The 13,528-nt window shown below is 39.1% G+C and overlaps 1 protein-coding gene across 6 annotated transcripts in view; it reads left to right on the top strand.

Moving 5' to 3' along the window:
- FBXW11 (F-box and WD repeat domain containing 11) overlaps positions 1–13,528 on the top strand; it is a 101,791-nt gene that overhangs the window by 31,409 nt on the left and 56,854 nt on the right. For 3 of the 6 annotated variants that reach the window (XM_074313896.1, XM_019741204.2, XM_019741197.2), the window contains one exon: positions 6,323–6,424. The exons of the other annotated variants lie outside the window; for them this stretch is intronic. In XM_074313896.1, the coding sequence (XP_074169997.1) occupies positions 6,374–6,424 (51 nt within the window). In that variant the 5' untranslated portion in view covers positions 6,323–6,373. The remainder of the gene's footprint in view (positions 1–6,322; positions 6,425–13,528) is intronic. 6 annotated transcript variants of the gene reach the window in all.

The raw sequence follows: 13,528 nt of genomic DNA, 5'->3' as shown, positions 1-13,528 counted from the left end.
AAATGCCTTTAAATTGTGAATTAACTTTTTTTTGCAACCTGATTATTGTATTATGATTCTTGGTTTTAAAAACAAATTATTTTGGTGAGAGTTTGCTATTTCTTATAGGTTGCCATCAAACATTTTAACAGCAGAAGCCTAGGTTCTGAATCTTTTAAAACTTTGTGGCCCTGTTTTCATTACAACTGCTTGTTGCAAAACAAGTGTTGAGAATTCAAGCACAACATGATAGTCCATAATTTGGATTCACTTTAAGGCTTGCTTTATTTGTTCTGAGGTGAGGACAGCCACCAACAGAAACCGAATGGATATTCCCTAGCTTTCACACCTAGGTTTAGAGAGCTCGTCTGCTTGAGCCCACCTACTGGGTGATTCTTCTGAACCAAATCCCCACTCCTGGACAGAGATTCCCAGTGGAGAGGATGTTATCACCAAATGGTTACCATAAAATGGATCTTTTATTTCACTCCTATATCTGGTAGCCCCATGTCATTGTCATGGAGCTCTTTGTTGGATATCCTGTCAGTAGGGAATGGTGGAAGAAAGAACCTAGACTAGTGAAAATTGACTTTAGACGTGTGCTTCCAAAGGTAAATGCAGGCACTGTTTGTAGCCCATCTGAAAGAAATGTGCATTGGTTGTAAACCAAAAACAAGAGACTGTATTGTAGGTTCTCTGAGAGACTTATCTTTCTCACTAACGTCCACGAGAAAACATCCAGCCTAAGAGAAAGCTTATAAGAGTTTATTTGAGCCAAACTGACGACAATTGCCGGGAAGCAAAATCTCAATGGATTGAGAAAATGCTCCACAAATGGCGGTTTGCAGTTTATTTTATATGTAGAATCAAAGAGAGGAGGGTTACATGAAATCCATTGGTGGTAGATGAAGGGGGTTGGAGAAAGCAAAGCAAGGAAATATCTGGGATTGAATAAAAGTAAATTGGAGAGACAGGTACTTATTTTACATAGGTGGGTACAGGACAGTTAATAGTTCACTTTTTACAGCACATAGAGATGGTAATCGGGTAACAAGAATAACAATGAGGGATTCTAGTTTCCTGCTCTGGTCTGGAAAAAGGGAGTACTGGCATTCCAAGGGCATGTTATCCTAAATGCAAAAAGACAATAGACAGGCTCACTTAAGGTAGAGATTGACCTTTGTCAAGGAAGCTACAGGCTAAAGATGTGACTTCCCCGCCATGGCCCACCTTAGTTAGGAATTTTTATGTCCACGCCATCCTATGTGGTTATTTTCAGTCTTCTGAGCGTGTCAGGTTTAACCCGGGGGGCCCTTTTCCGTCCACATGTCTCTTCAACATGCTTCACTCCAGCTGCCAAGAGTCATTCCTCTGCTTAAGACATTTTAATAGTTGTGTCATCATTGCCTCTAGCAGTGGTTTGAATATTAAAGATTTTGATGTCTCACTTGAAGGAATTAAAAGATTCAAGACACTCTATTTCACAATATCTATAAAAACGTACATGGTTTTTGTGCTACTTACTGCCTCTATTTATCGTTGAGTTACTATTGAGCAGACTTCTTTTCTCTCTATTCTTGTATGTGGCAAACGCTCTCCACATGTTCTAGTAAACAGGATCTTTCTTTGACGCTGGCTTGAGTTGGCTTAGTGGTAAGCTTTACCCCTATTTCATCAAAGCACCTCATGTCCCGCCATGCCAGTGTGTTGCATGAACCACTGCTATCTCTTTGACAGAGATTGTTGAAATGGGATATATGCTGAGTTTCAGAAAAATGATCTTGTACACATTGATAAAGTATTGGACTGCACATCTGGTAAGGATTGGCTGTTTACTGGTGAGCTATCTAGCACACAGTGTAAGAGCCGTCGTCCTGCAGGATGAAGTCCCAAGGTCAATAGGATGGTGTAGGGGAGACCCTAATTTGGCAGCTTTCCTCATCTCCCATTTACATACTTGAGGAATGCTAAATTCATTGCGCATCCTTGAATAAATGGGATGTGCCATTTCTTTGCTCATTGGCTTTCTTGTACTATTTATTCTGCCTGGAAGGGCTTTCTCTTTTTCCCTTGGCTACCTCCTACTCATCCTTTATGGCTTAGTTCAGGCATCCTCCTCCTTTGGGTGGGTTAAGTCTGTTTGCGCGTGCATGCATTTACACAGCACATTCTCCAGATTCCCTCCTGTGAGCTCCTGGACTAGAGAGAATGGAGAGAATGTCTTAATCGCTTTTCTACCTACAGATAGATAAAAGGTCAGATAAGTTTTTTGTTGAGTAGGATTTAAGCCACTCAATTTGGTTATCTCAAGCATGATGGTAAGAATTAGAAGAGGCTGGTAATGATTCTGTGGGAAGTGGTTTAAAGAAAAAAATTGTGGGATTAATAGAAAATCTATAATAAAGCATATTTCTAAATCAGGGTGACATTAGAGAGATGATTAGCATAAAATACCTCTTCGGATAGCTTTGAAAAGAATTGCCTCTTTGAGAAGGAATCAGCGCAGGATATTCAGAATAATCCCATCTAGAAACAGGCCCGAAGTTAACTTTTGTGAGTTCTTCAAGCCAGCCAATCAGAAGACAAGGTGCCAGCGACCACTTTTTTCCTTTTGATTTGTGGTTCCTATGGCAATACGAAGAGAGCCTAGGACATTTCTCTCCTACCTCTTTTAATAACTTTCTGCTTTTGAAAAATGTCAAAAGCTATTATTCTTCTTGTCTATACTGACTTACATGGTGTTTCTCAGCATGGTGGCCCTAATTTTGGTTTGTGATTATACAGTGGATATGACAAAATTAATGAATACTGCCAGTTCAATTGACTAATGTTATTTTCTTTGGCTATAGAGCCTACAAATATAATCAGTCCAGTCGGGTGTTTGCTAATATTAAGACCCCGTTTGAATTATTTCCTGTTCTCTGTGAACAGTCGTAAATCAGAATACTGGTCATTACAAGTAGCTAAATATGACATTATAATGAACATTTCTTGGGGGTTTTCTACCCCTGAAGGGCCTCCCTTACGTATCTCCATTGTGATCTCCCTGGGTTTCTCTTGAGCTGGAGGCTGACGTCTCAAAAGGAAAGAGGCTTAGTTTGTATTGTTAGCTTAATAAGTAGGTCAATAAGTATCTGTTAAAATTGGTAAATATCCAAGGTATCAGGGTAAGTTCTTCAGATATATTTAACAATGAGATAGTGTTCCAGAAGTTTAAAGATAGATGACTCTTAGCTCAGAGAGAGAGAAAGAGAGAGAGAGAGAGATAGACAGACAGACAGACAGACAGAGAGACACAACAGTCTTGTGAATATAGCCAATATGAAGAAATCTGCATTATTCAGTTAAAGAATGATGGATAATAGTTATTCCACAGTAGTCAACATGGGTTTCCAACTAGGTCCCTGAATTTAAAAGTCAAGGATCAGTTACTCTGTTTTAACGCTCTTAGGTTGATAAATGTGGAACTTTTATTTTTATTCATTATTTTCAAATCAAATCAACGTCCTCTTGGTCCATTGAATCTGAGGGAAACCTTGTTTACATCAGCAGTATAGCCTTCCTTATTGAAAGATGGGTGTATTTCCTAGAGTGACATTTTCTGTTGAGTAAAGACTTTTTCAGCATTGCGGTTGGTCACTTAGCTTCAGGGTAATGGCGTGTGAAAGTAGTGCGGTTCTATACCTTTTATAAACACTGGCATCACGCTTTATAGCCACAGTATCTGTCAGGGATATTACAAAGATAAATTCTTGAAAATTAGACTCTCAAAGGATCCTTTAAAAATGTCTTCCTGAATATACAAGTTCAATATCAAGTTTTTAAAAACTTATAATAAACAGTTAATATTTTGAAATTAAGTTCTCAAAGTTTTCTTTATGTTGTTTTCCCTATTTTTTTAAGTACAGATTAGATTGTTAGGAAACCATGGGAGATCATCACTTTTCTTCTTTGGGCTTTTGTGTCTTCATTTGTAAAATTAGGGGTGGAAGTTTGCACTAAATGGTCTTCCAGTTCTCACAGTCTGTGATTCTTTGATTTATTGAATGTGAAAATTTGTGTGTTTTTTTTCTTTTTTAAGTTTTGGATCACAAGTTATTAGCAGAATCTAATCAGAGTACAGTACCTTATGCTTTCATGTTTTTTACCGTTTGAGGCAAATAAATACATATATAAACCTTGCAGAGGGTACCTGTTCTTACTGAATAATTCAAAATTGATTTGCAGGTGAGCTTTGGTGTTAATTTGGTGTCAGTTGCGAATGCAGGTGTAATCCTTAAAACTCTGTTCTCAGATCTGAATAGTTCTATGATGTGGATAGCTACAAAGATTCCAAAAAGGAATTGAAATTGTGTTGGGAGTTTATTTAAATCAAATAATCTGCGTAATCTATGTACACATATGTACTGTGCACTTTTTTTTTTGTACACTTTTCTCTGTCAATCTACTTCTGATAACATCCTGATGTGTTTTAATAAGCATTTGCTGGATATCTCTGGATAGAGAGAGTTTGTTGTAGTGGGAAGTTTGCTTAGAGCCAGACAGGATTCACTTTAGTCCTAAATCTGCCATCACTTAGCCCTTGGTCTCTTGCACCGGGGATGAGTTGCTGTTTCAACAAATCCAGCCCCCCTTTCCCGATCCTCGGTTTCCTCATCTGTAAAATGGAAATAATACTTGTCTTACCAAGGGTTTTGTGAGGGTTTACTGTGTCAGCTGCCTAGCATACAAAAGAGCTTGATAAATGGCAGCTGCTTTCATTATATTATACAAACATTTATTCAGCATCTTTTGTGGCACTCTGAAACTGTTGAGGGTGACAAAATACATGTGCCCAGAGTGTCATTGATACACTTATACTGTATTGGCTATGGTGAGCTTTGGAATAAAGGCACATATTGGAAATGTATGGCCCTTTCATTGTTACCAAAAAATGGCTTGGTTTTCCATTCCATTCGATTCCTCTGGTTTTGTATTCTTTAACTGCCTTTTCTAAATTATCTCAGTACTCTAGTTAGTTACATTATAGGTGAGATGTAACTAGCAAGTGGCAGGTGCTGGATAGGAACCCAGGTCTATCTGATTTCAAGCATAGCAGTCTTTGTATATATTACAGTTGGGGTGACCATAGCACTTATTTACCAAAGCAGAACACTTTTGAGAGTGAAAATTATGCTGGGACAACAAGTGTAAACCTGGACTGTCCCAAGAAAATGAGGATATCTGACCATCCTACTTACAGCTAGGATAAACAAGTTTATAAGTTTGGGTCAAAGATTTCTGTATTTTGGTTAAACCCAAACACCACCTTTAGTTTTTTTGGCATGATTATTGATTTTGCCGTAGTAAATTAATTGACCTTAGATCTGAAAAAGTACTTATTGCATACCATAAATAATCTAATGGTTTTAAAATACTAGCCATAATGCATATATTTATATTTTACCTTTTTTCTTAATTCCCCGAAAACCAGCAAGCTTTTAAAAGAGAACGGGACTAGGTAAATTAAATAAGCGTTTAATTCTTGCTCATGTCAAATGCACTTTGTAAACAAAGTCCAAAATGAAAACTATGATTTTTTTTTTTTCCTTTGGGAAGTTAGAGATGTGGCTGACACTGAAAATCAGATAAGTTTTTAATCAGCTCTTTTTTATTTCCTGTATCTATCAATCTATCTTGTTCCTTTTGCCTGTGTCTCTAGGTCTCCTGTGATTTTATTTAGGGAAGTGCAAAACTGTACCCACATAGTGAAAATTCAGGTGCCTCTTTTTACAATAGAGGCATCATAGTCTTGTGGGACGTATGGATTTTCCTAGCAGATAAACCACAGTTTGGAATTCTGGCCCTCCCCTCTGCTGCATGTCCTTGCAAATGACTGAAGCTCTGAGCCTCGGTTTCCTTACACTGTGGGGTGGGAATTAGAGAACAGAGTTAAAGCGCCTGGCACATCGTCGGTGATGTATTGATGGCAATTATAATTATATGACAGAGACCAGAAACTGTTACTTTTATGAAGCTACAGGCACAGTCGCACCACGAATCTTGTTTTGCACCCAAACTTTCACAGTTCCCTTGAGCGGGGGTTTAACCATTCTCTCTCCCCCTCTTGATTCTGGTCACGGTGTCCAGAGGAATTAGTGGTTGACAGCAGAAACCTTTGACTAGGACAGAAAGTGGGGCCTCTCCCAAGGTGTGAGTAAGTCGTCTGTGACCCCCACCCCTGACCCCCAAACTGCCACGCGTGCTCCCCTGCCCGACTAACATTCAAGTTGCCTGTGTGAAGGAGTGATTTGTTGCGGCCTCTAACTGCTTCTTCTCTTCCTTCCTTTTTGTCATCCTGCAGTGTTCTGTGCCAAGGTCTTTGTGGCTAGGCTGCGCCAACCTGGTAGAGAGCATGTGCGCACTGAGTTGCCTGCAGAGCATGCCCAGTGTCAGATGTCTCCAGGTGCCTCTCTTCTTTCTTGTTGTAAATGTGTTTTTTACGTATGCCATGAACATGTGTTGAAACTTGCAGTAGTGTGTTTAATCCAATGTTAAGTCTGCTAAATGTTCTGTGTAACCCTCTGCTTTCCTCCAGCCTGGGTGCCACACGGCGGACTTTAGTACCCAGAGGGCCCCTTCTGAGCAGATGGGTCTTCGGCTGGGCCCTGTTCTGCGCCTCTTTTTCTGCTCCTGCTTTTTATTCTTTCCCCCCTGACCTCGAAGTTGTGATTCTCACGTTTAACAGTTGTGCATGTGCCCAAAAAACCTTGACGTTTTCCATTTGGCTACTTTTAACAGTTCTTTGTTGAGTTGGGAGGGTTTTATAATTAAACTGGTGGTTTTTCTATTTGGAAACTCATCTTTTTGGCTTGCTTTCTCTCCCTCCTGCAACAAGGGAGCAGGGAGAGAAGCACTAATGGAATAAAGCCTCAAATTGAAGTTTATAAAGCTCACAGCTTTATGCTGCCAGTGACTGTCTGTCAGTTTGGACCACTTCCCAACGGCCAGATCTGACACCTGTCCTCTGGGTCCACCCAGTTTTCCAGGCCCCGGGCCGGCAGAGAATTCCACAGATAAAAGTAAAACTTTTGGGGGTGGGCGGTGGGGAAGGGTTGCTCAGAAAAAAAAAAAAAAATCTGTTAGCAGGAGTGCAGCTGGCCTGATCACACTGGGACAGATTCTACGAGTGCCAAGGCAGAAAACATTGTGGCTTTATTGGGGAAGCTCTGTTTAGAGAAAGCATGTCTTTAATTAAGTACGGTTTCAGTGGCAGCATTCAGTTTTCATCACTGCATATCCCAGACAGTTTGATATCTCTTGAAAAAGCATGATGAAATTCCCGGCATCCTGTCGAGACTGTCGTGTTTTAGGGAAACGCTAAAAATCCGGAAATGAGTTAGAGAGATATTGATGGCATGGGTGACGTGACTGTTCTCAAGGTTATCTTTCTATTCATGGTCCAGTTTTCAAATGGAGCTGAGGAGCCAGGAAGGAGGACAGTTTCCTTCTTATTGGAAGTGTGCCTTCTATTTACTTGGTGGCAAACATTTTGAGTAGCATCGGTGTGGTGCTTGATTCCAATTATGTGAGAGAACGGTGCTGGAATGTCACCACCACAGTTAGCTAGAGAATGCATTCAGTATGAGATCCGGTTGTCTTAGCGTCTGTGTAGAAAGGTGGGTTATAACTCGTAGGCTGCAGGGAGGCTCCGCTGTCATGTACGTTTTATCTTTGGGAAGGCAGCTTCTCTGTATGCAATGTAACTGGAACAAAAATGGCCTTGAAGGGGCCGTCCTTGCATGTGCTCTCCTTGGTGCTCGACAGTGGATATTTGCATATATTCATAGTGCACGTATCTGTCTCTATTTTTCTGAAAACGCTTACTTGGATGTTACCGTTGCTTTTTAGTGGGCTGATCCAGTTTTCCCCAGAAATTTAAGGTGGGGAAGAATTATAGTTGTTACTGAGGTCTCCAAGTGCAGATTCTTTTTATTGCATTCAGTTAACAATAATTGACCAATGGAAAGCATTGTTCAATATATTTCTGTGACAGTATTGTGAATTCTTGAGGTGGGGTGAGTGGGAGGAAGTGTGGGCTCCTACCTGTCTGAAAATGGAAACCCAAATGTGTTCAAGGTTCGTTTTTGACTCATCTCTCCCAGTGAAAATAATTTAAGAGAGAAAATAGAAACTTGGTCTTGACTGGACCTTGACATAAAGTGAAATACGGAATGATAGGCCCTGAAATGTGAATGGAGCAAGTGTTCATCGAGGTGTAGAGGGATCTTGTTTACTTAGGTTTTTATTTTCTTTAGTGTATAATTCAGAACATACAGCACAGTAAAGTGACATACGTACTCAGCAGGTTGGAATGAGCATATCATCACTGTTTAGTTCCAGTTGTGAGTGGAAAATAAATGTGTATTAATGAGCCCGCCTCTCTTACAGGTTTTACGTATTGTTTCAACACCAGTGTTCCTCCTCTGCCTTCAGGCTCCAACCTGTGCCAAAATGTAATGACTCCATTTGGGTTTGAGCTTTCCAAAAATGCCTGTTTCGTCTATGCTGCCTCTTTGGTTTATCCCAAACATGACTCTGGCTTGATCTTGCCCGCCTCTCAGCAAGCCCATCGTAAGCGGGGCCCCAGATGACAAGATCAGCCTCCCTGAAAAGCCTGGTGGGCTTCGCTGGGGCTCCTGAGCTGCAGGAAAGGGTCCCCTTGCAGTGATCCCATTGGACCCTTGGCCAGTTGCAACCTTAGCCAGTTAGTCCCTCCATATGGCTGAATGAATGTATTTCCTGAAAAGCAGGAGTGAAAGTGTAGATGCCTTTAGGCATAATGCAGTCCCTCTAGTTTTGACCATTTGTGAGAAGGGAAAAGCCTTAAGAAGTAAAAATCATTGACTTCAATAAAACTGTTAAAAAAATAAAAATCACTCACCATCAACTGTACTCGGTACAGCTGTACATCACATATATATGTTTCATGATAATCGTGTGAGGTGGGTGTTCTTACCCCATTTTTCAGCTGTGGAAACTGAGTCTCTCAGAGATGATATGTGTGATTAATACTTACATAGCTGTGAAGTGGTGTAATTGGCATTTGAAACCCAGATTTGCCTGATTCCAAAATTGGTTTTCTTTCCTTTATACTGCAATGCTACTATTTCTAGAGTTTTCCATCTTAGTTTTGTTTGTGAAAACTTTACTATTAATATCTGGTGTATAGCTTGTGTAGTCATTATTTATTTGAAAATAAATAAAGAAATACCTGCCAGATATCTATAGGGGGGAAAAATTGCTGTCCTTTTGCCAAAATGAGCCCGCTGAATCTTAAAGCCAGTGAATGTCTTTTCTGTAGATTGAATTCCATGACTGTTTACTGAGCACGTGGTATGTACCAGGCCTATACTGGTGCCGGGCATATACAGACCTGTTCCTGCTCTCAAGGAGCCTATTGTAATAATCAGACCTTTTGAATAAAAATCCAGCCTGAACCACATACAGAAACGAAGAGAGAGAGAGAGAAAGAGAGAGAGAGAGAGAGAGAGAGAACACTCTGACGTTAGCCAAACCTATGTATGCTTTTAAAAAAATGTGAACAAATTTAAACTAGGGTAACCCTCAGTATTTTTCAGAATAGTTCAACTGGAGTATCGATATCTGTGAACGAAGCTGAACTGAATGGTATTTCAGTTGGTTCAGATATCTAGATTCAACCGGTTGATGGTTACGTCAGATAATCAAGAGTTCAGACCACGTAGAGAATTTGCTAGGACTCCAAATCTCCTATGGCACAAGAGTAATAAAAATGTCAATAGTGTTTATCATTTATTTTCTACCTTCCGTATGTCGGGCTCTAGGCACAGAGTTATCTCATTTAATCCTTTATGGAGAAATTACCTATCATGCCTTTTTTTTTGTATATGAAGTTGAATTGACTTGCCTAAGTTTACACTTTTATTTAAGTGACAGAACTGGGTAATGAACCGAGGTCTGGATAACTGCAAAGCCAGTGATTTTTGTCACCATGCTGTAGTGACATTAATTTGGCAACTGCCATTTTTAGGTTGAAACAAATTCCTCTATATTTTTAGTGTTAAAAGCTTAACGCTACCGTACCCGAATGCAGAGGTTCCGTGTACTGGCCGACCAATTTCTTGGGAATGCCATCTTCAAGCTCTCCGCTGGGGAGAGTGTTAATAAGTTTTTTTTATTTTAGAGGGTAAGTAGGACTGGTTACTTGGAATGACAGCGGATCATGTGAGTAAGGTTTTATGCCTTCTGCCTAGCTCCAGTGGAATAGTGCTGGGCAGTGATACAACTTCTTGACAGCTGCCTTTCCAGTTTCTTTTCTTACTTTCGGTATGTACAGTGAGCCGCAGTGGTTTGAGAACACTGGTGTTGGAACTTATCAGAGATACCAACATAAGAGGCTATTTTTTAGAGCAGGGAGGTAGCTTGGTAGAAAGAATCCTGGTTGTGGTGCATACAAACGTCAATTCTTGTCTTGTGCCTGCTGCTTCATAGCTCTGTAACACTAGGCAAGTTACTTTACTTTCCCAAACCTCAGTTGCCTCATCCTTAAAAATGGAGGTAGTTTTTATCTACCTACAGGGTTTTGTAGATGCAGGTAACAGCCATCTCTCTTACTGATTGCCTACTGTTGAGGGGAAGAAAATCCATTTCTTTCATTGCTTGCTCCTGGTTCCCTATTCAAGAAGGAATTCCAGTCCTACAGTCTTCAATTCCAGGGGGGTAAGGATAAGAAAAAAGACTGCGTATGATTGATATGGTCCCTCCTGTCAGATAGTCTCCTTTTGTTTAGGGCCTGTCTCCTTTAGGTCAGACAGGACTGTTCCAACTCACTGCCTTTGTCTGTTTTCTAACGACCATTGGAGAGTTCTCATTTCTTGTTGATTATCTTATTGCACTCGGGGGTTAATAACTGAGGGCTTGGAGTAACCTGTTGGGTTGTTCAGTGGTAGAGTCCGTAATACTTTGTGAACATTAAATAAACATTTTTGCTCTATAAGAAATTTTACAAAATACAATGCCCCCCCCCCCCCCCCCAAATAATCCATTGGTAATCTCACCACTCATCACCACTCAGAGAGACATTTGTTGCTATTTTAGGGTCTGTCTTCTTTCTGCCTGTTGGGTAGGGAGGAATCCATCAAATTGTGCAGGTTTTCTCTGTTATTATGGTGATGATAATGATTATAACAGTGGTGTTTTAAATACTCCATGGAACCCCAGAGTTGACTCCAGAGTCACTAGAGGGCTTGGCATCCTGCCCCTCCTGCTTCTGCCTCGCCCAGAATAGCTCAGCATTTTATCTGTTTTACTTAGCAGGGCTCGTAGAACTTTTCACATAAAATCTTTCTAGTATGAAAAATTTCAAACACACACAGATGAAGAAAAACATTCAACTCAACCTTGAGCAGTTTTTAAAATTATGCAATTTTAGTTCAACTTTCTCCTCCAACTTTGTTTTTTCTGGGGCATTTTAAAGCAAATCTAAGATGGCTTAAATAAAAAGGAGTTTGACACATCACTGTTTTATGTCAGCATTTAAACAAGGTTCAAAGAATTTAAAATAATCCAACTGGTACTGAAGGTTATAAAAGACATGTGAAGTCTCCTTTGACCCCAGGTCGTACTTGCCAGAATTTTCACGTACCAGTTTCCCATTATTCTTTTAGGCAAGAGCTAAAAAAAAAAAAGAACCATATTACACATACTGTTTTTCGATTAATGAAATTTTCAATTAATATACATTGATCGTCTTTCCATATCAGCATATATAGCCCTACTGTTTTATAGCGACAATAGTATGCTGTCACATGGCTTTATCGTTTGTTTAAAATACAGCCAGTTTCCTATTGAAGGAACTTGAGGCTATGGCTTTTTTTTTTTTTTTTTAATCATAACACTTTACTAATTTCATTGAATGTATCTTTAGGCTTGCATGATTAAATTATTAGAATAAATTCTTAGAAGTACAATGCTTGGTCAAAGAATATCATTGTTGTATTATTCATTGTTACCTGTATACAGGCAAGTTTAATCATCTCTCATCTCCCCCAATAGGTGTTAACAGTTGTCTACTGTTGCACATTTGTTTTCTTTGTTCATAGGATATGTAACTCTACAATTATAGGGATCCCCTTTTTTTAATAGGGAAAATGGGGTCACCCTAGAAAACCGCACTGCAGCTTTACCTTCTTTATTTACCTAACATTATATTGCAGACATGTCCCCAGATTTATAAAATCTAACTCTTTCACCAATGGTACTTTTATTATCGGTAGATGGTAGAGGTGGTGGGGGTGGGGGAGAGGAGTACAGGGTTTTTTTTTAATTTTTTGAATTACAACATGTATAGAAAAATGCAGAAATCTTAAGTGTGTACCTCAGTGATATATCACAAAGTGGGCAATGCTTTATTTTGATAGGTATAGTTAAATTGTTTTTTTGGAGGGTAAACCAGTTTATAGTCCAGTCATTTCTATAAGCTCTGGATATTGTTTATTTAAAAATGTTTAAATTTTACTTTTAAAATATTTAAAATAGCCTACACTTGTTTGAAACTGAACCAATAATAAAAAGTGACAAATATTAATATGATGAATTGAGACTTTCTATCATTTTAAATCACTGCATAATATTCCATTTAATAGATATATTACTGATATTTAAGAAGCCCTTCTGTATAAAGAAGGCTTTCAAGTTTTGAAACATTTTAAGTTAGTATGTTGAATAGAACATTATTGGACCTAAGTCTTTGTATACTTCTGTGCTTATTTCCTTAGGTAAAAGACTGTGCATATTAAAATACTTTAGGTTGCTAAACAGCACTTCTGAGAGGCTGGGTCAAATTATACTCCTAAAAGCAGTGGATCAGAGTCCCTTTCCATATGCCCTAGATGGCATTGGATATTTTACTCTTGTGTTTCTTTGCCATTTTGATGGATGAAAATGTAAAAATAATGTTGTAATGTACATTACAGCATTTGCTTGCTAGTGAGATGGAATATACATATTTATTTATTGGCCATTTCTAGTTCTTGTTTTATGAGTTATCTCTTCATACCTTTTCTTCATTTGTCTATTGATGGCTTTATTTTTTTAAATCTGATTTGTAGGGATTCTTTATGTATTAAATATAGTAACTTATTGTAAATGTTTTCCCCCGTTTGACATTTGCTTTTCCATTTTGTTTCTAATGTGTTTTGCCTTGAAGAAAGTTTTGACAGAAATGTTTACTTTTTATGTTGTCATACTTATTCCTTTCCTTTACCATTCCTCTAGTGGTTTACAGCTCTACGTTTTGCATTTAATTCCTTCCGTTTTTCTGTAATTTATATTGGTATGTGCTCTGAGTTAGAGACCCACTTCTTTCTAAACGGCCGGTCTCTTTTCTGTATACGATTCGCTGATGTAGTTTTTCCCATTGATTTGAAATCCTGTGCTCCTGTTTCACTTCCTTGCATCCAGTGATGCTCTCTCCCAGGAGTCTCTTTCCAGCTGTAGCTACTCTTGGTTTCCCCAGTGTCATCATCAG

The sequence above is a fragment of the Rhinolophus sinicus genome, linkage group LG10 (genome assembly GCF_036562045.2).
Source record: "Rhinolophus sinicus isolate RSC01 linkage group LG10, ASM3656204v1, whole genome shotgun sequence".
In the NCBI taxonomy this organism is placed as follows: domain Eukaryota; kingdom Metazoa; phylum Chordata; class Mammalia; order Chiroptera; family Rhinolophidae; genus Rhinolophus; species Rhinolophus sinicus.
Note: the sequence above shows the minus strand (reverse complement) of the source record. Positions and strands in the feature narration are given on the sequence as shown.